The sequence below is a fragment of the Hippocampus guttulatus genome, chromosome 11 (assembly GCF_054856545.1).
Source record: "Hippocampus guttulatus isolate MCC_2025c chromosome 11, RoL_Hgut_1.0, whole genome shotgun sequence".
In the NCBI taxonomy this organism is placed as follows: domain Eukaryota; kingdom Metazoa; phylum Chordata; class Actinopteri; order Syngnathiformes; family Syngnathidae; genus Hippocampus; species Hippocampus guttulatus.
Genome location: NC_141271.1, coordinates 19,740,807 through 19,765,171, shown reverse-complemented (window position 1 = coordinate 19,765,171; position 24,365 = coordinate 19,740,807). Strand labels below are relative to the sequence as shown.

Genomic DNA, 24,365 nt, shown 5'->3' with positions numbered 1-24,365 from the left:
ACAAGAAAAATAGCATTTTATTTTCCTTCCAGACCACTTTATAGTCTATTTCAAACAAACAATCCCCACTGGTGAGATGGTTGAATCCTTCAGGAATTTCCCGAATAATTAATATTTGTGTAATCCATTCACATCTTTTTTTATTTTTTGGTTTGGTTTAAATACAGTATTTAAAAAGGGCACGTCTAATTATTATCTCAAGCGTGTGTAGTGCTTAATAAATTGATCAGAATTTGGAGAACGCCATGAAGTGCTTGACTCGTGAAAGAGTTTAGCGTTTTCTCGCTAAATTTCAGAAATTTCACCGCACAAAAATAATTCAGAAATGATTCAGGCATAACACTCAACAAGGAAAGCAATGTTTTATTTTTTTTCTGGTCAGAAATGCACAAAAAGTACATTTTGGGATTTGACACCTTAATCATAACCCTAATGTGCTTCCTATTTTTGAGGCAACTCACTTTTTTACTATAAAGTACATTTGTTAAGTACAGTTCAGTTTTACTGAACTTTGAAATTGGATCGACATTTTCATTCCTATACTGTATTTTGGAACTGTTTGTTCTGTCTGTTAATTCAAAGTAGAGTCTACTGTTTCCAAGCTGCAAGCAAGATTTGAATATCCCTGACCAAGGCCACGCCCCCTCACGGCATCAAACGTTCTTATAATGTCCACTGGAAGCTGCACTGGTAGCTTGGTTTATCCGTGGTGGAAAGTTGCCAACAACGAAATGTTGTCGGTTTTGATGTTGCGGTGTTTAGAATGTACAGTCATTTAGAAGTAAGAGCGAGGTGATCGACTTACCTGATGACCTGGTTGAAATTGTGACGTCGGCAATTATAGACATCATTTTAAATAATTAATTAAGAGGCAAACGACTTGCGGCTCCGCTGTTATATACAGTACCCTTACAACTGCTGGGTCAAAGAAAAATATACAGCACTTGGGTTAATTTGACGAATGTTATACAAAACAACTTTTTTTTTTTTTTTTGCACAAAAACATTCAAATTGACCCAAGTAGCGGTCGATCTCCCCTCGCCCCATAATTGGGTTATGTTTGACCCAACCGCAGGCCTCTTGGAGAGATCACTTATTTTTGTGTGCATGTGTGAACAAGCGCCGCGGTGCATTTGTTCAGCGCCGCACAACGTCACGCTCGCACCCCGGAAGTGACTGCGACGCGCGAGCCTTCCCCTCCGTGACGTCACCTGCGCCTCGACGTCAGTCAGTCAATTGTAGGGATTATTAATGTTGGTCAGCGTGTTCATGCCGTTCACGCCGCAGCCGATGTGGCTCGGGGACACGGTGGCGAAGGGGCCGGGGGGCTGCAGGTTGGCGCCGTGGTGGTGGGGATGGTGGTGGTGGTGGTGGTAGAGGGCGGCGGCCGACGGCGAGCCGGCCCAGTAGGAGAAACCCGACGGGCCGACGGCGGGCCCCACGTGCAGGTTGAGTTTGGAGATGCCCGAGAAGGGGATGGGCGAGAAGTTGCCCTGGAACTTGTAGAGCGCCTGCTCGGTGGAGGAGGGCTGGCACACTTGCGCCAGGCCGTGGAAGTCGAACTTGTAGGCGTAGCGCTTGCCGTGCACTTTGGTCATGATGTTCTTGTCGTAATAGTAGCGCAGCGCCCGGCTGAGCTTGTCGTAGTTCATGTTGGGCTTGCTCTTGCGCTCGCCCCAGCGCCGCGCCACCTCGTCCGGGTCGATCAGCTTGAACTCGCCGTTGGTGCCCTCCCACGCGATGCACGTCACGTTGCTGCTATCCGAGAGCAGCTCCAGCAGGAACTGCCACAGCTGGATCTGGCCGCTGCCTGCGAGACGCGGCGGAAGCGGTTGAGACCGCTGTCAATGGTCAGCGTCCGGAAATCAAGACAATAAAATACAGCAACTCGTCTGCAAATTCGTCCAAGCGGTAAAAATAATAATGGGGAGTTATCATAACAAGAGAGGAATGATAAAAAGGACAACAATAGCGAGAATAATGAAAAGAGAAATAACGTTAAAAATCGTTGACGATGATGATAATGAAAACAGAAATGACGTTAAAATTGATGATGATGATGAGGAGGCTGTTATTATTAGGAGCAATAATGATAATAGCAATACTTATGATACGAGAAATAACATTCAAATTAATACTGAGGATAACGAATATAACAAAAAAAGGATGATGATGATATCTGATGAAGATGATGATCATAATGATTATGCGAACAGAAATGTGTTAAAATCAATGATGACGAGGTGACAAATACAACTGATGTAAATGAAAATGATGATGAATTAATCATGTCATTATTATTATTACAAAAATAACGTCCAAATGATGATGGTCCTATCAAAACACTATAAATTATATTTTCTATTATACGACAGACTGGCTGTGCCGGTTTCATCAATTCATGAAGGATTTGCCAGATTGCATTTTAATCACATCGGTGTTTGTTATTCTCAGTCTAAAAGTACAATTATTTTTGCTGTTTTTCTTATTCTTATGAAATTGTTTTTATTTTTCCTTTTAAATTTTGTCCTTTTTCTGGGAGAATTATTTTGGGTTAAAAAGACAAAAGCCTCATTGTATTTTATTTGGCCTTGAGTTACATGTCTGAAATAACTTTCTATTCTTGGAATTCAATAGAAATATTTGTTCTTGTTGATTTTCATTTCTACCGTTGTATTTTCTGCCACCCTTTCTGAAATAAAATCACAACAAATCATCAACTGTCTTCATTGATCTTAACATTTTCCCATTTTTATTGCATTGGATTTTATTATCGAAAATATCGGAAGCAATTATTCATCGATCGTTTTTAATCATAGCTGTATTTTATTTTTTTTCCATTCGGAAAATATGATCAGCTCCAAATATGAACTTATTTTTCATCCCCTTCAACATCATTGCTTTTTGTGCGCCTGGCGTTATTCTCGGGATTGTTTTCTGAAAATCCAAAATAGAAATCTCTTTTTTATTCTCTCTCCGTGAAAATGACTTGACAAATCTCAGCCTGCGAACATACAAAATGAAAGAGAACACAGAATTGCAAAGCATTCCGCATGTTCACGTGTGACGATGTAGAAAAATGGCGAAGAAATGTTGAGCTTCACGAAAGAAAATTCGTTTGTTGATATATTTTTTTTTGATAGAGGCGACGGTATCATCTATTTATGTTGTTGTCGTATTTGAAAGGGGCCTCACCTTTTTGTGCTCCGGTATTGATCGGACCCCAGGATGCTCCTTTGTTGTCTTTCAACAGATTTTCTGTCGGATCTGAAATCGGAAAAGGGGAAAAACAAAAAAGTCAATTCCAAGAAATCACTTCGACCAAGCTGACGGATTTCCGCATTTGCGACAGACAGTTCGACCGTCTTGAAATGCCAAGAAAACCCAAAAAGTCTGTCCTAACGAAACGTCATCATGCGAGAATTCGCTTCGTGTGACGAAAGTGCTGCCGGTGGGTGCTCAGTGATGTCTTGGTGGCGCTGGTCCGGGCGGGTCCGGCTCCTCGGAGGAGCCAGGAAACGCGTCCAGGAAGACGGATTTCCGATTTCCGACAAAAGAGCGCACGAGCTCCCCCAGATTGAAAAGAAGGCGACCCACAGCTCGCGGGAGCGGAAAGCCGCGCAACGGATGGAAAACGTCGCCCGCCCCGACGCTTCTGAATTAAAAAAAAAGAAAAACAACTCCCGTTTGGGGGCCCAAAGCGACGCACCTGAGAGGAACATGTTGAACACGAGCTTTCCTCCGCTCTCCCTTCTCATTGTGCTCACTTGTGCACAAAAGGCTTGGCTTTCATTTGCTTGCTGCAGGCGGAGGAAAACGGGGGGGATTTTTTATTAAACTTTATCTCATAACTGGGATCTGGAATAAACGCGAGTGGACAGATTGAAGTTTCCAGGCAACTGTCAGCGGGCGCCCCCATCTCGGAGACAATATTCAGACAGCAATTTCCTCTGCTGCATTGCTTTAATTAAAAGAGCAATTTACCTCTGTCAGACCGCCTTGGCGCCCACAATAAAAAATAAAAAAAAACGCGAGCAAGGGCGATCGAAATTGGGCCCTTATCAATCCACCATCGCAGTTTAATAAAGTCGCCGCGTTAAGATCTGAGTTTCTATGGTGAATTGAAGTGTTTGACATGGAAACCAGTTCACGTCTTGCTTGATTTTCCGCCTCTTTTGCTCTCTGCAAACAGACAAGACTGCACTTCGGACAGGCTTTACCTTGACGAGCATGCTTGAATGGACGTCGGACAACACGGACGCTGCAAACCTGATGCTGCGTGCCAAAAAAAAAAAAAAAAAAAAAAGCACAAATGGGCGGGATGGACAAAGGCATTGAAAAAAAGGGGTGCAGCATCCCTCTAAATTCACATTATTCCATTTGTTAGATGGGCGAAAGAAATGAATCAATAAATCTCATCAGAAATGCTGAGCACCATTAAAATATATAAGCCTGTTCACCAGGGGAAAAAAACATTAAAAAGTGTCTTATTGGAGGTCATTGTAACGCTTATGGAACATTAACACTGTGATTAAATACGAAAAAAATTGACGTAGTATGATTCAATTCAAGTGTATTGCACATGATGATTCCAAGCAAGGAGTTCACGGAAACAAGCAAGATAATTAGAAAAAAATTCCCGAATGAAATGAAATATAATCAAAAATGCTTTTAAAATACGTGCGTGTACCTAAGTAAAATTCACTGTAATCATAGCGAAATCATCCTTTGTTATTCTTTTTTTTTTTAATCAATATCAGCTTTTGGGGTTTGTTTTTTATTTTGGTATTGGGAAGAGGGAAACGAAACAGTCGTTTGAGAACTGTGGTTTGCTTTATTACAGAATACTTTTTTAAAATCTTGCACTGAACAAATACTCCATCAATTTAAAAAAACTGAAAATAATACTAAAAGAGCAGAAACGAGAAGATTACGTTTTAACGCGACAGCCTATCATCCGTCGTTGCGTATCTCTCGTCACTCGACCAGTCACGTGAACCGGAAGTCAAAACTATCATCACATTTTAACGCGATAACATGGAAATATTTTCACGTTTTTTTGTGTGAAAATGGTCGTGTTTTAATGTGAAACGTATCACATTCAACACGAAATTCGTTACCTTCTCGTGAAACGTGAAATTGATCAGATGACAACGTGAAACTCAAAACGTTTTAACGTGACAACCGATCACATTGAAAGGTGAAACGTCATGTTGAACGTCTTTTCCTGGTGTGGCGGCAACACACTTGCGTGGTATCAAGTCGAAGAGTTTAAGAACATACTTTGAAGAAAAGTGTAAGTTGAGGGGTTCGTAGGTTTTAGATGGATTGCTCTACGCTTAGAATGGGCAAAAAGGAGAGGACGACTTCGTTTGAACACAGCTCTTTCTTCTTTTTTTTTTTTTTTTTCCAACGGCTGCCTCCTAACTCTCGAACGAACACTCCACCTTCCGGTAACGACCCACCTTCCTGCTTTTCTTCCCCAATCACATGTAAGCAACATAAGAATATTTCAGGACGTATTAAACAGAGTATAATTAAGGTAACTAACATAAAAGAATATAATGCTTAAATATAAAATGATAATAATTAACAATTTAACAAAAGTATAATCGTCCATCTCCAAGTAATCAGAGGACTAACCCGGAGTGCTCTGCTAATCATTGCTCAAGATAGTGACTGCGCAAACACATTCATTCTGCATCAACATTGAACATTTCTGTGTTTTGTTTTTCATTTTCCATCCCACTCCCACAAAAAGGCCTTCAACACCTCACAGGGCGAGAGGAGGAATCGCCACCCCCCTCGCGAGTCCGGGACGGCGTCTTCTTCTCCGCGAGGCTGACGGGTGTCTCTCGCATCCCAGACTTGCTTTAGCTGCCTGTGTCCAAATACACGTCGCAGGCAACTTAAAACAAGCCTCGAAGGCTGGACCGCATCCACCTGACCTCCCACTCCGGAAAGAAGTCCACCGAGGTCGTTCCGCTCCGCTAGATAGAAGCGAGAGTTAGCATGAGACTAGCGCCTTGTCCTTGGTCCAACGCTGCGGTTCCGGAGAGTGTTGTGGCCGCCCCCGTCTCGTAAATACGATGGCAGACTTACCGTTGGCACTTTGTAGTCCAAGTTGCATCTCACCTGTACGTGAACAACCGAGCACCGTCAGTCCTCGTCGAGTGACAGCAGAGCGGCTTTAATCCGACTGCGGAGGAATGCGTATTTGACAAAGGCGTGCGCTGTGCACACAGTTACACATTTATTAAAATATCCTGTTTTTTGGGGCGTGGGACTACAAGTTCGTGCCGAGTTGTGGGTGTGTAAGGCGGACTCGCACGTCCTGGACAGCGGGAGGGGTGCGTGTGGAGGTAAACACACTCCAGGATCCACGTCTGTGACTGTAAAATAAATATGATTCTGTCACATTAGAATAGCCAAACAAAGGCTAAACTTTCCATTCCGGTTTCCGTTTTAAACTCGAAGAATTCCAACGAAGTGCGGTTGGTGTCTTCTTTAGAATCGGGCCGCAGTCGTCATGAACAGAATCACACAACTCTGAAGTCTTGAAGATTTGCAAACCCTCAAAACACTGTCGAGGACCCAATTTTTGATGCCGCTGCATGGACGTCAACTGCGGGCGAAGATTGTGGATTCGCAAAGCATCGACTAATCAGCAGGCATTAGCATGTCAATTAAAAGTGCTGGAGCACAAACAAAAATTAGGGTCGTGCAAAAAAGACGGCCATTTGGCCTATAGCTTCAATCGCACCTAGCTACCGCAAGAATTATGAACGTTTATTTATTTGATCTTATTGTGTCCTCCTCATACACCGCACTCCAAAGCAGAGCCATTCGAGCGCAACGCAAGTCAGAAACACAACCAGAAGACTAGTAGGTCGCAATTGTGTCATAGCAGACGTGGCTATGCTAGCTAGCTAGCTAGCTAAAGACAAACGGTGAACAAACCCTGTGCCGCCCCGAGGTCTGCATATACAGTCGCGACAAAGGGATTGAAGATGTCACGCTAGATCCAAATTAGCAAATTGGCATCGGTAGAGGTATAAAAACCTCGCTAAAGTAGCATAGTGTGTGCCATTGCTTTGGGGATTTTTATATCGTGGACGAAATGACGGACTTTGGATTTATTTAATTCAAACATGCGCATCGGGTGCAGGTGATTAAAATGTGTTCCACATAAACAATAGCGCGAATACATTTCAATCTTTGATTTTCACTGCATGTCGTGATACACAAAATTCAGTTGACTTGAGCTTTATTCATCTCCAAGAATTCTTTCTTAGGTAGGAGCTCTGCGTGCGTGTGTCGCATATGTACTGCGTACGTGATCACTTGAAATAAAAAAAAATAAAAAAAACATTTCGGAGCGGCGTCCTTTGGAACAAAAGCCTTTATTTCCTCTTTCCAGAATCATGCTTGCGCATGGTGAAGGAAGCAGGCATTCAGACATCCAAACGTGTCGAGCCACAGTGAGAGAGAACGACTGAGTCCATCTACTGTTGCGCGGCGGTGCTCCGTCCGGTCGAAGTGAGGAAAGCATTCAGTTTTTCGGATTGGGTCAAGCTTAGTGCTGGATCCTCCGGATGGACTGCACCTGGTTGGTGTGAGCCTGGGTGCTGTACTCGTTGTAGTTTCTGTACTCGCCTTGGTGTCTGTCTCGCTCCAGGATGTACTGGTAGCCGCGGTAACCGGGGAACTGGTAGGCCACCCAGCTGTCACACAAACACACACACACACCCAAAGGCATTTAATCTTGATTCGTCTTAGCCAGCGAATGAAAGGGGGTCAAAATAAGGCGATTTGCGCTGTTGTGGGTGTGAACACAAATGACTCAATTTGCTGCCGATCAAAGCGTTTCTTTTCTTTTAAATGTGGCACACTAACATTTTGCCTGAGGACATCGGTGTGTGGAAAAGGACACAGCCCCGAAGACTAATTAATTCCGGAAAAAAATGTAATTCTCACAAAGAACATATTGCTCAGGAAACAAGAGAATATTCTTTAAAAAAAAAAAAAAAAAAAAAAAACATAGAAGAGTTCTGGAGAACTTACGCTCCGGAGTTCACTTTGATAGACGGCACCTCTTTGGTGCACCAGCCCATGGCCTGTAGGGAGGGATAGTCGTCGCTCATTTCAAACTTACGGCCCTGGAAGTCCTCACTCTCGTACAGGGTCACCTTGCTGTCGCTGTGGTTCTGTGAGAGACAACATTTTCAGCGCATGGGAGGCAGGATCAATGACAACTTGCTTCCATCGATAGAAGTGCCACTATCGGTGCGAGGGCTCCCTCTAGTGATGTGTCAAAGAGTCACTTCCTCGCCACAGTTCGGGTTGCACGCAGATGCCGAGAGGAACAAGTGACAGCTTCAAAAATGAAGCGTGAAGCTGTGGCAGTCTCTGTTGACGTTTACTGTCAAACTAAACAGCCAACTAAGAGAATGACATTTTGTGTATTTTGAACAAACACATGGCTTATTCGCTGGCGTTGGGCGCAAACTCCCTACAGTGAAAAAAATTGGTGCGTTGATTGACAAAGAACAAATCATTCCTTCCTGCTGTGCATCTGGCATGAAAGGCAATTTGATAGGTAAGAGTACTTTTTTTTAAAAACGATTCACATTTAAGTGAAATGAAAACCGATTTTGAAGTCCAATCCCCAAATTCATCCGCGAAAAGAACAACAGCACTTACGGCACACTTGATGGGTCTGAAGGAGAGAATGTGCTCGGTCCTGTAGCTGCTGTTTCCGCTCCAGGCCTCGTAGCGAGGGTAGTCGCCCTTCTCCAGGATGAACTGCTGGCCTTGGAACTCGGGGTACTCGTACCCCACCCAGCTACAAGTGGACCAAGAGTTGACGGATGGCTGTTAAGATGCAACTTTGCGTTTGCTCGGACAACTCGGCCGCGTATACGGCTCACAATGGCCTGTAATGAACACAGCGTGCAGCTGCTTTTTCTGTGAAAGGCGGCACAAAGCAAACATTTAATTCTGCTGCAGCTGAAGGCGTGTTATCTGATCGGCAGTCAGTCAGCCATTATGGCTCCCGGCCAGCAGATGCGCGCGGCCGGGCGACTCATATCGCAGCCCCGGTCACACTTGATGCATGCTAACCAGAAATGCAATAATACGCACGCGCAATTGCTGCCGCATCAGGGAAAAAAAAAATACAAATAAATGCGGTCGTTATCGCTGTTGCAAAGTGATAACTTTCACATTTGAACATGACAAGTTTTGGGGTGGGTAGATTGTTAGCTGTAAGTCATAATCAGCTAAATTATATTTTAAAGTATTTTTAATCTGAATTATATATTGAGTTGGAATCTACTGAGAGTATTTGTATTTCACTTTTCGAATTGGACGTTATTAACGGGGATGTAAAAAGTCTACACACCCCCATCTAAAGGCAGGATTTTTGAAATCTAAAAAAAAAAAAAATGAGGCCAACATTTCAAACGTTTTTCCACCATTAATGTAGACTACAATTCTGTAACTGCTCAAATGATTTTCTTTGTAGTATTTTCGAGATGGGATGTAAAAAATAATAAGAATGAATTTGCACATGTGTGCACACCCTCTCAGAAATGGGATGTGGCTATGTTCAGATTGAACCAATCACATACAAACTCATGTTAAATGGGACTGAGCACACAGCTGCCACCAATTTAAAGGGCCTCTGATGAACCCCAAATTTGAGTTTTTTTTAGGGTGGTGGGGGGGGGGATTCCTAGCACAATCCTGAAGGCTTTGTACAAAAAAAAAAAAAGACTGGCATTTTTTAATTGTTCATAACTAACTTAACTAAGGGTCCCAGTTCCAGCTGAATAAGACCAATCCCAAATAAAGTTCAGCTGTTCTAGTACCATCGGCTTTTGGTTACATCTCTCCAATCATAGTATGGCAATGCGTTGAAATGAGGTGGACTTGGAGAGCGCTGGTCGCCAAAGTCCTACTTACGGTCCGTTCTCGACCTTGATGGAGCGGATCTTGTTGAAGCCTCGCTCCATGATGTTCTGGCACTCCAGCATGAACTCGCAGCGCTTGCCCTGGAAGTTCTCTTCTTCCCAAACGGTAATCTTGAACTGGCCCATCTGCTCCAACTGCTGAGTGTTCATGGCTGCTTCCGCCGTCGCACTGTGCTCTCTGAACGAGGCATCGCGCGTGACAATTGAATGGAGCGACCGGCTCGATGAACACTCCTCTCACATTTGCTACATTGGAGCTCAATTTGATCATTAAATACGAAGGGGGGTGGTTGTCCTATGGGGGTTTTATTTCATTTTGTTACAATAATCATATTACTGCACCATGTCAAAAGGCGTAGTGTCAGTTACGGGTCCTGTATTATTGGAAACATGCATGGGGAAAACGTACGCTAGCTTAAATAATACTTATCATCCAAAATATTTGGATGATAGGTAAGAAAGGAGTTTTATCCCAAAATTGTCCCCCATTTTTAAAAGAAATGACCTTTAAAAAGGGTAAATTTGACCTGCAACAAGGTTTAATGAGCATCATCTTGTCCCGGAAATGGAAATTGATCAGCGAATGATCGTCACAATTAAGAAATGTAGCTCTACTGTTTGTAAATGACATGAATTTAGCTTTTTTTTTTTTTTCACCAGAATCTTAAAGTCCAAAGTAAAAAACAAGGTAAACACCAATCCGGGTATTTGTCACTTACACTTAACTGCACGGTCCAAAAAAAGAAAAGGATGAATTCACCCGCTTTTATTTAAAACCTATCACAATGACACTGACTGATCAGAAACATTGACGATGACCCGCGTTCACAGAGCTGACTCCAAATCGAATATATTGACATACTTACAGACGGTACTGAGGTGGGACAGATCCAGTAAAATCAATGACGGGGTAGAGAGCCTCGTTTGCCCCTTTATAGGGCCGGGCCCCCCCTGGACCGTCCGCCCGGCCGCCTTGCACACTCAGCAGCCCGGCAGGCCTCGCTGAAAGGGCGGCATTAGCCGCGTGCTTTGTGGAGGCTTCGCAGCGCCATTGTCCTCAGAGCCCACAAGCCACTTAGTCATCACTATGACAGCCGCTGCCCGGCGTCGGCCGGCGTCGGCGGCTATACAACCGTAACGCACTGACGTGACACTTTGATTGCTGCCAAAAGAATAATAGACGCATTGTGGGAGCTGATCCTCTCTGGCTTTTTTGCTCTCTCTCACACACACAAAAACAGAGGCAGGACACTGTAGTTACACTCGAGCAGTGATTCTGAATCTTAATATACGCAAGACACATAGGTTAGGAATTGAACAAGGCTGCACCCACCAAATCACAAAAAGAGGATACATTGCACACCCTCGGCCATGTATCATTCAATCAACCAAAATGCAACTCAAAAGTGCTGTACGATGCTTTAAAATATTTCAAACTTACATTATATATCTATATACTGTACAGGTATATCGATATATAGATATATATATACACACACATATATATATAGATATACATATAGATAGATAGATAGAAAGATACACACACATTTTCTGAACCACTTTATCCTCACAAAGGTCGCGCGCGGGGGGGGGGGGGGCGGGAGCCTATACCAGCTGTCTTCGGACAGTAGGCGGGGGACACCCTGAACCGTTGGCCAGACAATTGCAGTACAGAGTCAGGAAATCTGTTTTCGAATCCTCAAACCTTCATGGAAGGATAGAGAACGACTTTTAGAACCACCTTATCCTTCGTTAGTGTGACATCTAGTGGTCAAATGGATATTGCCGTCCCAGCGGATACTGGGACTTGTGTGTGAGTGTATGTGTGTGTGTGTGTGAGAGCAGTTTTGTAAGCCATCCATTGTTGTTGAACATGTTTGTGTATGTTGAGCAGGTGAGGCTCAGGCAGCCAGGTGAAGCTTATGTGGACACAGATGTCACAAGTGGGTGGTCCAAAGCAGAAAGCACCACACATTTACATTATATACAATATATATATATATATATATATATATATATATAGATAGCTGTTCTATTTTAGGAAAGCAAACGATCCCTGTGCTACTACAACGGTTGCACGTTGTGCTGTCATCATAGGTTACAATAACTTTATTGTGCGAGTTGTGCTCGAGGATGTGTGTTAACAGTGCACTGCAAGCTCTTGTTTCTGAATCACTATGAACACAATTATTTGAATAGTCAGTGAATGCACCTGCACACACATGCAAGAGCGTTTGCATACACACACACACACACACACACACACGCACGCGACTTTTTGTCACCGCACTGAATGACCTTCTTCAGGTGGAAGGTTGCCAGGCAACTAATCCAGGTACGGGTGATGCGAATTGGACATCTGCTCCTACAACATCTGAGCGTGGACGTCCCCGAAAAGCAGCTGGTGGACCATTTGTCACCTTTTCGGTGCCTCGTTCATTCCCAAGGTGACGTCGACAGCAATATGGATTATTATGGGATGTGTATTATTGAATTGCGGTGACAGGCGTGCGCACACACACACACACAGAAGGAAGGAAGGAAGAAGCACACCCAGTGACATTCTTGATCGTCTCACTGCTGCTGTTGCTTTTGTCTTTTTAGGGTCATCGCGTAAGGAATTGTACGTGGTTGATTAGATATTTGATACTACTAATAGTTGATTTGATAAGATATCCTTTATTTGTCCCACACTGGGGAAATTTACAGGCTCCAGCAGCAAGAATGTAGGCAGAAAGAAGAAAAAACAATTAATAACAATCCAATACTGGTAATACTTTGACCTACTTATTACTGCTAGGAAGGGAAACTATACTGACAATGCCAATGCTTTGTACTACCACTGATGTACAGTACTTCATTCGGAGTGGAAATGTGGAATGAAGGAAGGATTTACATCGCATACATAAACGTACTCTCAGGAGATTACAACAATACGGCGGATTCTATCAATGATCGAATACCACAATACTTATTCACTTAGCGCCACGTATTGAAACGAGTTGTCATCGAAATAAAACCGTTGCAAATTGGAATTGAAAGTCCGAATCGGAAAGTCCAAAGCGCACATGGCCAGTGTCCTACTACACTTCTGCACCAATCATCATAAACCCGAAACGAAAGCGGCTTTGCGTTCATTTTCGCTACTGTGACCGACACCAGCAAAAAAAAAAAAAAAAAAAAAAAAAAAAAAAAGCTACTTGGTTGGCCAACCCAGAGAGGGAACAAGCCTCGGGCATTTGCATGACTCTTGATTATCAGTAACTGTCAGAGGAAACAACACGCGCGCAGACACACACACACACACACACACACACACGCGCACACACGCACACACATAGCCTCTGGGACTACTCAGGCAACCATTTCAAGATAGTAGAGCGCGGCGGCAGTTTTGCAGGCTCCACAAATGCAATCATCTCGCTGGTGTGTAGAAACAGACATTGGGGTCTTCATGGTGCCGAGACAAAAGGCCAACTCAACATGGAGCAGAGTTCACAAGGTGACTGGTGCGTCCATGCGGCCGTTTTAATGGGGGGGTCACGGCAAATCAGCGTATTCGTGATGCGAATGCTTGCGCTCTCAAAATGCAAACGGGGTGTGTCGTCGAATTTAAGTACTAAATCAACAAATTCCAGCAAACAAAAGGTTGAGAGCAACAAAAAAAAAAAAAAGCACAGGAAACAGAACAACGACATTCGTAGAGACAACAGCATTGACAACAACGAACTATGAGAAAGAGAACTAAATACAAGCACTCAGAGGAGACAACGAGGCACACGCGGACAAGACGGCGGTGGGAGAAAGGAGCCGATTGGTCGACACAAGGAAGAGAGTTGACGAGAGCAGGCGGAAACCAAACGAGCGAGACAAGACAAAAACGTGGGACAGAGGAAAACAGAACGTTACACAAAACCAAATTGAAACCAATCAACAAAAAAATCGGTTTCGAATTCAGGCAATCAATTTCAAGTGAATGGGGGTCGGCACACAATATTTAAAGTGCCTCTGAATATCAAAAAAGGACTCCAATAAATATCCCTCACAAAAAAAACAAAAAAAAACACTTTGGGTGAAATTGATGACAGGAATTTTAATTAAAATATGCAAATCAAAATAAATTGATTGCTAAAAATTAAAAAAAAAAAATTAAAAAGTCAGGTTTTTGCAAAAGGCCGGATGCTTGAGCCCCCACACTTGGGGTCAATGTGCGCCCCGTGCCTTCTTGGTTATGTCGTGTTATAATAAAGCCGTAGAGTTGTAGAATATGATATTTGTTTTCTGTTTGGTGTTGGGAGGGGCCGAGCATTCACGTGGAGACAAAATAGCTGCGAGCTCCTCCGGCTCCCGGAGCTGGTGGGAAGGGTGTAGCCGTAGCACGAGCGGCGGCGGCGGCGGCGGCAGGACCAGTTCGGACTGTCGGTTGCGAGTCGGCAAGGTAACCGCGCAAGGTAACCAGGATACTGACGAGTGTGCGCGCTCCCTGCCTCTCGTTTTTAAACAAATATTGACTTACACAGGCAAATAAGCTCTCAGGTAAAGAATGACGAGGAAGACGAAGGCGCTTTGTAATGATGAGCCGGTTAAAGGTGATTAACTTTCATGAGGAAATTATCTTTCCAAAGGGTTTGCTAGTTGGAGATTGGGGGCCCGCGCGGATGAATGAAAGGGATCGTGGATGATGCTTTTTATTTTTATTTTTATTTTATTTTTTTTTTGCAGTGTGCATATGGAGGCAAGGCTGCGTATGCTAAATGCTATGCAAACACCACACAAATTGACTTTTCGCATTACTTGGGAGGCTGAAGCGCAAGTATGACTCTTCACATTTTGGACACAGTTCACAACTGACTTACATTGTCGCAGCACAGCGGGAGTTGAATCCATCTTTTTTTTTTTTCCACCTCGGTAGTCAGGCAAAGGTGAAGCCGTTTTTTTGGGGTTTTTTTTTTTTTTTTAGAAAGCAGCACTTTGAAACCGTAGTCAGCGCCATTGTCGCATCTCGGCTGGCTTACTGGAAGGCGCTGCGCTTTAGAGTCAGCCAGTCCTCCCTCAAATGTCTCCAGTTGGGTCAAAATGCTGCGGCTCATTTCTTAACTGGAACACCGAAGAGGGAGCATGGAACTTTGGTGTCAAACTCAGGTGCTGGAGGGCCGCCGTCTTGCATATTTTCCAAGTCTCCCTGTTGCAACACATCTGATACAAATGAACAGGTTCAATGTCAGGCTTGCGCAGAGCTTGTGATGATCTGATCATTTGAATCAGGTGTGTGAATCATCTCTGCGTCGCAACAGGGAGACTTGGAAAACACGCAGGACAGACTTTTGCAAGGCGAAATGCAAACAATAAACCACAAAAGATGAATAAATGGTGAAAAAAAAAGAAATCCTAAACCAACCTCCTATGAGCGAGGGGCACATTGTGGGGGGCGGAGGGGGGCTCTGATCTAATGTTTTGATTCTATTGTATACGTAGTTTGCATCTTTACATTTTATTTTTCAATATAAATACTGTTTTTTAAGACATCAGCACTCATTCCTTGCCTTCCTGCATTTGGGCCCTCCACTTTTTTTTTTTTGCCAACTCCACCATGCAAAGCAGCGCTCATGGCAGACAGAACTTGTTGGAAGGGTTTAAGCCCCCCCCCCCCACAAAAAAATGATTTGGATCCAGATGCTTTTATTTCGTGTAACCACTTGAACTAAAATCCACTCAACGTACCCCTTTTTTTTTTTTAATCCAGTGTCCATAAAGTAACAAAAAGATGTGAGAGTGGGGGATGAGAACTCAAAATCAGCACAAAGTCAAACTAAACTGCGCTCAATGCGAGGGATGGCTGCAAACCGCATCAGTCCAAATGACAGATGGGCAGGTGTGTGTGTGTGTGTGCGTGCGGGTAATGTTTAGTTAACTATTAACATACCCCAGCCATTAAGTCCATCTCTGACTTCTGCGGTGCTCGCCTGCAGCCTCGGGTGATGACGTACAAAGTTGGACGGGCGATGGAAAAAACAACCACCATGAGTGTGCCACTTGGAAAATGATTATCCAAAAGGCGTGAAGGGGGTGGGAGGGGAAGGGGGGGGGCTTACACAGATTAGCATCCCTGCTCTTGGAAATGTCCACTTTTTATCTTCTGTTCCCAGATATAAAACGGATTCAATGTGAAATGGTGAGTGTGTGTATTCAGACTGCACATTTCCAATTGAGATCATGTTCAGTCAACAGGGAGAATAATTTTGGTTGTTAGAGCCTAATAATGTAAATGTTGAAGTCTTTTCTTTTTTTTTTTTTTTTTGGGAGGGGGGAAAAAAATTCCAATTGCCGTGATTCACCCTTTTCAGATGAGCATGAGTTTGATGATTAAGAATCATAAAGAAAAAGAAAACACAGTTCTTCATAGGCACGTTTGTATTTTTTATTGAAACTTTGACGATAAGTTTAAAATGACATACAGAATTGAAGGCAATACAGTTTTGCTATCAGCTGAACAATATGGTGCATTTTTTTGGTGATTAAAAAAAAAAAAACTTCCATCCACATTTTCTATCGCGCTTGTCCTCACATGAGAAGCGGAGCCGATCCCAGCTGACTTTGGGCCGGCGGCGGCGTACACCCTGGACCGGTTGTGGTCACACTCACATTCACACCTATGGACCATATTGAGTCTTCATTGAAACTAGCGTGCATATTTTGGGAAGAAATCCAGAGAAAACATTAAAAAAAACAAAAAAAAATAATTTGGAACATCCAAATGAGATTCAAATGCATAACCTCTCGCCTGAGAGGTAGACACGCTCCCCACCGGTCCACCTGTCTTTATGAGCTCCCCCCCCCCCCACCCCCCATCAACAAAATAAAGACCCAGTAGACACCTTCTGTCAATAAAATACATTTCTAGTTTTCCTTTTCTTTATTTGAACCTCGTCGAACGTGTACACACGCAAATTGGCTGGCATTCTTCTGTGCTCGCACACTAATTAGAACAAGTTTGACAACTGGGCTTTTTCGTTGGGCTTCATGCAAAAAATTACCATCCACTTCTCCTGAGGTTAACGCAGCAGCTTGTTGTGCAGCTGTTAAATTGAAGTGAGGGTTTATTCTGAAGGGGGGGGGGGTGGACTCCCACATCACTGAGGCGCAGCAAACACCAAACTTGACGTCTCCAGTCGTCAACCCGTAACTGCGTAACGCGAGCCGAACGAACAAAACGTCACCTTCAGGTATTGTACGTGGGGCTCAACGTGAAGCAAATACGGACGAGCGTAGGGAAAAAAGTCTTGCATTCCAAAATTGCGCACGAGTCGCGCAAGGTTGCTCTCCCAACAGCTGGCGCGTCTTTTGCGCGCCCGCGCCGGACCTTTTGGGGCACACGTTTGGTCAAGTTAGAACCAAAACAAAAGAAAAGTGGGAGGAAATGGACATCGGCGACAAACTTACCTTTCAAAAAGGAGAAGAGGAAAAAAGGAAGAGCGTGACGCAGCGCTCGGCTTTGTTTGGCCTCATCACCTTGTGGGCGCACTGAACTCTTGTCAGGAACAGGAATAAGCTTTTATACTTCTACACCCCCACCCCCCACTTCTCTCTCTCTCTCTCTTTCTCCCTCTCTCGCCCTCCTCCCTTCAAGATGGATGAAAAGCAGAGAAACTCCTCGGGGCGCGCACAGACACCTGTCGCACGGTGCGTTGCTCTGATCCAATATTGACACAAAGGGAGGGGGAGAGGGGTTGGAGTGAGGTGACCCCCCCCCCCCCCCCGCACACACGCGAAGACACTAATAGAGTCATCTCTCTCCTATGTGCCAGGCAACGTGTGCGTGACCTTTCTGCCTATCCGAGCGTCTCGTTGGAATAAAACAGTCAACAGACGTCTTATTTACATTTGTATTCATTTGATTTATATTTTATTATTAATCACAATTGCAACGAGAAATTATACACGAGTGTGGGGGGGTAGGTCTGTAAAGTTTGAAAAGGAAGCAACACAAATGTCAGTTAGGGCATCAAATAATAATTTTGATGAAATTATGATGGAGGTTGGGGGGGCGGAAGTTAGCTTAAGTAAGCATGCGGTTAAAAGTAGGATTCTTAGTTTGAATCAACATGAAACTCCTTTAGTTTGTTTGGAGAGATCAAATTCAGTCGTGCAGTATTCGATAACATTAACACCGGTCAACAATTTTTCACGATTAAAAAAAAAATAAAAATCAAGTACATTTTTGCTCAGATTCATAGTTTGCCCTTTTTTGTCTCTCGCGGACTTCGCTTTTATAATTATAATCATTCATTCATTCATTCATCTTCCGAACCGCTTGATCCTCACTAGGGTCGCGGGGGGAATTATAATCATAACAATACAAATTAAATAATAGAATGCATTCTCAAGTAGGTTTTGTTTTGTAGAATCAACGTTAGTTTCAGAAACAGGAGCTGGAGATTCATCAATCATGATTTTTTTTTTTTATTCAAGGTTGACAATGTGAAAGGCAGTCGAGACCCCAAAAAAAAAAAAACATTTCGAATTCCCTCACCTGAATCACAGGATTAAGTATTTGGATTGGTCAATGATCATACAGTCGCCGCTTTTTAAAAACAATAAAAAAATCAAAACAAAAACAAAAGCAACAGGTTATTACAACCCTCGTCATATAAAGTGTTCCCTCTGAAGACTGTAAATTACAGCCCATACATAGTTGGGAAGCAAAACGAAGCAAACTACTGGTCAAGCGAAGGAGTGGAAGAAAACAATACGGTACAAAGAAATCCTACCAAAATAGTGAAAGTCAAAGGACCAGCAGCGTCAAAGCAGCAGACACTAAGAGAAGCAGGAGAGCAGCTTTTATCATCCACAAGATATTCGACTACCACCTATGCCGATCGCAGGAAGTTGGTGTTAATTTTGACGTAAGAAAAAGAAGTGAAAACTAAATCCCTTGAGTTGAGCTCCTATTGGTCACTCGCCCCCGTCCTCCGTGTGTACGCCTCCCAGCCGGACTTCCTGTAAGCCTCGGCAGCGGCCAGCCTATCGGAGGCCTCCAGGATCCCGCGTCCAACGATGATGACATCAGAGCCCTTGTTGTAGATGACCTCCTCCGGGGTGGTGTACTGTTGGCCTAGGACATCTCCTGCGGGGAGGGGGTTATGGGGGGCGGGGGCAGGGGTCAAAAGGAAGCAAGGGAGGAAAAAGGATGAGCGAACTGGCACCTGGATGACAAATCCAAAACATTTTGAACCACAGCGCCACCTTTTGTTTAAGTGCAATTACTACCTTATCCCCGGAAGGCGAGTCTCATGTTTCACGCTACAATGCAAAAGGAGTCCGTGTACAATCTGTATATTAATAATCCAAATTTGCTGCCCGATCAACATAACTCAAACACACACATTTATATTCAACCCTCTGGCAACAAAAGCGAGTACACCCGTAAGTGAAAGCACACCTCCAGCCTGCATTCGCACTCCGGGGGTCATGTGGATGAACTCGGGCCTCTTTGTGATCTTCGAGCCGCAGATGAAGCCGATGACAAAGTAAAAATGCTCCTCGGCCATTTTGATCTGTGGAGACACAACGCCTGAGCTCCACCCGAACAATCACGTGACACCCGCGTTCCCCTTTCAAACACTTCAAAACAAATACATCCGAGAGACATTTGAAATGTTTTCGTACGATGTGACGCTTGACCAAATATCCGTGGATTAAGAGGCAAGACGCTGATGCTCTTTGTTACGCTGTCATGGTGCTTAGCATAATTTGTTAGCATGAAGCTAAACTGACTTCTCAGGGGGCTCGCTAATATCTGGGGGCACAGCAGTGCTTGAAGTGAGGTGGGTAAACATTAAAGACCACCGGCCAACAGAAATTTTTAATCAGAGATGGCTTTATGTGTCCCTAAACAAATTTTTGAGGCCGATTTTTAAAAAAAATGTCTACTTCTCCCCACCCCCTCTGCTTTTTGAGATACTTTACCACGTGATGCAATTCATAACCGTGATGTTTCACACATATTTAAAAAATTAATTTAAAAAAAAATCAACATTTTGCTGAACCTAACTCGTAATTTACATATAATGATGATGAAAACCTGATGTGCTGGAGAAAACAAAAGGGCAACTTTTGAATCAGTGCCAAAAAATGAATGGAGAAAAAAAAATTCAATAAAAAATTGTTGTCCAGTTTATTTAACACACACACGCACAAAAAAAGCAGCTTTGCCTTATCCTTAAAAAAAGTGAGGTTCGATTCCTCATAACTCTGTCTCCTTTCTCCACAGATGCCAGCGCTTTTCAGTGGCTGTTTGGCCAACTGGCGATGCTTACCGTAGCCTCGGTGTACTCGCCGGTCGCCAGCGAGCCTTGCGAGCTCATCTGCGCGATGAGCAGACAGCCTCGGCCCAGGGGCCGTCCGACGGACGCCAGGCCCCTCACAACGCCGGATCCCGGCACCGCGTGAGCGTTCACGATGTGGGACCACGACGAGATGCGGTACAAACCACCTGCGGAACACAAAATAATTCGAAGCAGGATTTCAACAATAATTCCAAAGGTTTTGGAAAAAACTCTAATTTCTGATGTCTTAAAAAAAAAACATTTAATTTGCACCTCTCACCTTCATATTGATGCTTGACCGTGTTCCCAATGTCGGCGAACTTGCGATCTTCGAAGATCAGGAAGTTGTGCTTCTCAGCGAGGGCCTGCAGCTTCTGGCTGAAAGCCTCAGTGTAGTCCTGCCCCCCCCCCCACCCCCGCACGCCACAAGTAGCTCATTACCTTCCGAAATTTTAACGATACAAATTCTTCCGTCAACCCCGGCGACTACCTTCAAGATATCGACGTGGGTCTTCAATACGCAAATCTTCGGACCCAGAGCGTCTGCGAGCTGCAGCAGGTCCTCGCCGCTCGTGACGTCCGCAGACAAGCAAAGGTTGGATTGCTTCTCCGCCATGACGGTCAGTAGCTTCGACGCCAGAGGGTGAACATCTGCGGACGGGACAAAAACAATGTTTTGAATGCTTGTGGTTAGGCCGCCCACGGAAAACAAAACCAAAAAAAACGAGTCCTACTTGGCAGTTTGGCTCTGGCTTCATAGCTCAGCTCCAAGCCGCGTTCCAAACGTTGCTTCTTCGATGCCGGGTCATCGTTTCCATTCTCCTCCTTGACGCTGACGGACGCAGTCAAATGACACGGATGGCGTTCGCCGACGGACGGGCTAACGGAGACGTGAAGACGCGTACCTGAAGGTGTTGTTGTCCAGGATGAACTTGCGAACGCTCTGGGCGGTGTGCGCGTCGATGCGCTCGGCGGCTTTGAGCACATCGAGCAGCTTGAACATGGAGATGATGGGATGGAGCCGGATGCCTTTGGAAGCCAGCGTGTCCACCGCGCCTTGCTCGCGATCCATCAGCACGATGGCATCTGTCACCTTTCACACACAAACGCTGCATCTGTTAGCGCTTTGGATTTTGGATATCAAACAAAGGAAGTAAAAAATAAATAAAAATGTCAATGTGTCAATTGTTAAATCGTATTATTTGTGCTGCTGATGCTATATGTTCATACATGCACAGTATATGAATATAGTGCTCGAGTCTCTTTGTGCTAGTCGCTGTTCAGGTCAAGAGGACATTTGTGAATGTTATTTTGGCTTTGAATGCCACTGCTGATTTTTCCGCTTGTTCCAGAAGATTTTTCTTTTGTTGTATTTTTTATTTTTATTTTTTTATGTCTGTGCTGCCCAACAAGACTGGCTTTCAGAAGTGTTTCCGTCCTACTGCACCTTCAGTCCTTCTTTGTGCAGCACTTCAGCCGTTTCCAAGATGCTGCTGCCACTGGTCACCGTGTCTTCAATGATCAGGCACGTATCTCCCTCTTTAAACGAGCCCTCCACCAGACGCTTGGTTCCTAAGAGAAACACAACATTTGGACTTTATTATCATTATGATTACTATTTCCGTCTTTTTTTTTTGTTTTTTTAAATGTGCTCAAGTTTGAAGATCGTGCCTCCTACCATAGTCCTTGGCCTCCTTGCGCCTGATGAGCATGGGCAGCTCATGTGTGGAGCAGATAATGGTGGCCATGGGCAAGGCAGTGTAGGGAACACCACATACCGAGTCATACTGGAGACCCTCATCTTGAGCTTTCTGGTACATGAGCTTTGACACCTGGAAATATGACAGATGGAAGCAGATATGACAGCGACTCACTTATAACACTGAAATTTCCCTCAGAGAATGTATTATGTCTAACTAAGCATGCCCGCTAGCAGTGTGTGATACACGTGTCATGCTATTATGCTATGAACATTGTTTTTCCTTTTTCTTCATCCATTTTTATTAATACAGTTTGTTGCACCATCAGACCACAAAAAAAATTGTATTTGTGAATTTACCTTTCGCAGTCAATGGCAGTAAATCCATTCTGATACTAATAGTGTACTAGGGCTGTATCGATAACGTCGATATCCCGATATTAAAAATCACTGTCCCGTTAAAATATTAAAAGATGCACATCTCTATCAAAAACATGACTTTTCAGCCACTTCGGTTGAACACAGCATTGTGAACTACATTGATCACGATATTTTGCGACACTAAGCCAATAGGAACACATAACAGGAAGATGCTTGGTAAAGCCTATTTCTTTGTCACTGCTGTTATTATGTATAAAAACGCTACATGTTGCTTATTTTTCTAACATCACGATTTTTTTTTTACAATATAAATTCAGTATGGTGATTTTTTTTTTAAAATATCGTCAACCTCCCCGCAATTTCCTGCTAATTATAATAACATGGTGGAAATATCGTTGTAAACCTGTTTTCCAGCTCTCCCAAGAGCAACACACCTGATTCACATCATCAGGATTGTTCTAATGCTGCTCCAGAGCTGGTTGGTGAGCTGATCATTTGAATCAGCTGTGTTACAGCTGGGAGATCTGGAAAACAGGCAGGACAGCGGCCCTCCAGGACCGACTTTGGACACCCCTGATGTAGCTTGTTCGAACTTGAGGGAAATGAGGGGTAGGGGGTGCAGTGCCAGCATTACTTAGGAAATGATCGATTGTCTTATTGATCCGCACGATATCATTCGTGAAAAACCACATGCCAAAAGTAAACAACAAATAAACAAGAAAACAGTCAAACAGTAATGCGGAAAAGGACTGTAACGAGGATATATTATTTATAATAAGGGTTCCAGATAATCAAATAAAAAAAGAGTCCAACTCGACGCACGTGTGGAGTTGGCACACGTGTTTACCTGATTCAAGAGAGCCGGGTGAGACACGAGGACCCTCAGGTCGATGTAAATGGGCGTCATCAAGCCACTCTTGAGCTTATACTGGCCAAACTTGACCGCGCTCACATCTTGCAGCTTCAGAATAAACGCGTCCATGCAATTGTTGGCCATGTTTGTCGCCCATTGGAGTTGAACTGCTCTAGCTAACTTGAGACGGCAAAACGACTTCCACCAAGCTAGCGGAGAGGAGCCCACCTACTTCCGCTTCTGCTCGCCTCAACATAAGATTTTCCAACTCGCGTAAGTTTTAACATTTTTTTAAAATGTGGAACGAGAGCGGCGGGGAATCCATGTATTTTGTTTTCGCTGCTTAGACGGTTTGTGGTGTATTGCTCAGAGTCAGAGATCACCATGACCACACACGGAATCAAGTTAGTCGTAGTACCAAAACTGACCAATGAGAGGCAGCACGGTACCATGGGGCGTTCACACAACAGGAAAGGAATTGTATTTGTATTGCACCGTCCAAGGTACAAGGTGATAAACAAAACGTAGTATATTATACAAGCAGTAAAATACAAGAGAAAATCGGTGAGTAAATTTTAAAAAAAGAGAGCAGCTAAATAAATAAATAAACAAACAAACTAGAAGTACTGTCGTGGTGTTAGCAGTGGGAGTAGTCCCAGAAGTAGTTCCCGGTTTTAGGGGTATTTTGTAGTTGTATCAGTTTGTATTAGTAATAGTTTGAAGTAGTTTGTAGTAGTCATCGGATAATCTTTGAGAGACATCCACTATTTGGGCCTTTGTTGACTTTGATTGGAAGAGGGGAAAAACAATGCTCAAAGTAGCCAGGATCAACAAAGAACATTTTATTTCTTATTCTACAAATAACTGTCTACATGTGCCTGAAGTCTTGATTATTAGCATGTGTGTACCCCTCAAGATGCACCAAAAAAAGTCTCGAGCCCATACCGGTGTAAAAAAAAAAAAAAAGTCTACCATGGAATTTGAAACAGCACACAAAGACACTGCAGTTTACAGCAAGGCTACACTATTCAATTCCATTGATGTTTTCTGTCGATCTAATGCAAGTAATTGAATGTCAGATTGTCAAAGTTTTAGACTTTGCACCTCACTTCCATCGACAAATACACAAG

At 43.8% G+C, this 24,365-nt stretch overlaps 3 protein-coding genes and 1 long non-coding RNA gene across 4 annotated transcripts; all 4 read right to left on the bottom strand.

Moving 5' to 3' along the window:
* fev (FEV transcription factor, ETS family member) lies at positions 1-3,832 on the bottom strand. Its single transcript, XM_086123822.1, has 3 exons — positions 3,710-3,832; positions 3,196-3,267; positions 1-1,810 (listed from the first exon to the last, which is right to left on the bottom strand). The coding sequence occupies exons 1-3, from the start codon at positions 3,756-3,758 to the stop codon at positions 1,233-1,235; spliced, it is 699 nt and encodes a 232-aa protein (XP_085979948.1). The 5' UTR covers positions 3,759-3,832; the 3' UTR covers positions 1-1,232.
* Positions 3,833-7,384: 3,552 nt separating this feature from the next.
* Positions 7,385-10,991, bottom strand: cryba2b (crystallin, beta A2b). The gene is made up of 5 exons (XM_086124372.1): positions 10,841-10,991; positions 9,967-10,152; positions 8,704-8,845; positions 8,065-8,207; positions 7,385-7,724 (listed from the first exon to the last, which is right to left on the bottom strand). Exons 2-5 carry the CDS (start codon positions 10,122-10,124, stop codon positions 7,577-7,579), a joined length of 591 nt encoding a protein of 196 aa, XP_085980498.1. The 5' UTR covers positions 10,125-10,152; positions 10,841-10,991; the 3' UTR covers positions 7,385-7,576.
* A 5,390-nt stretch (positions 10,992-16,381) lies between these two features.
* Positions 16,382-17,494, bottom strand: LOC147198562 (uncharacterized). The gene is made up of 2 exons (XR_015102300.1): positions 17,418-17,494; positions 16,382-17,337 (listed from the first exon to the last, which is right to left on the bottom strand). It is a non-coding gene; the product is annotated as an uncharacterized LOC147198562 (long non-coding RNA).
* Positions 17,495-18,419: 925 nt separating this feature from the next.
* On the bottom strand, positions 18,420-23,614 carry umps (uridine monophosphate synthetase). The gene is made up of 10 exons (XM_086124526.1): positions 23,230-23,614; positions 21,981-22,134; positions 21,750-21,874; positions 21,208-21,395; positions 21,037-21,134; positions 20,793-20,953; positions 20,583-20,700; positions 20,294-20,469; positions 19,417-19,531; positions 18,420-19,101 (listed from the first exon to the last, which is right to left on the bottom strand). Exons 1-10 carry the CDS (start codon positions 23,377-23,379, stop codon positions 18,923-18,925), a joined length of 1,464 nt encoding a protein of 487 aa, XP_085980652.1. The 5' UTR covers positions 23,380-23,614; the 3' UTR covers positions 18,420-18,922.
* Between the last annotated feature and the right edge of the window lie 751 nt (positions 23,615-24,365).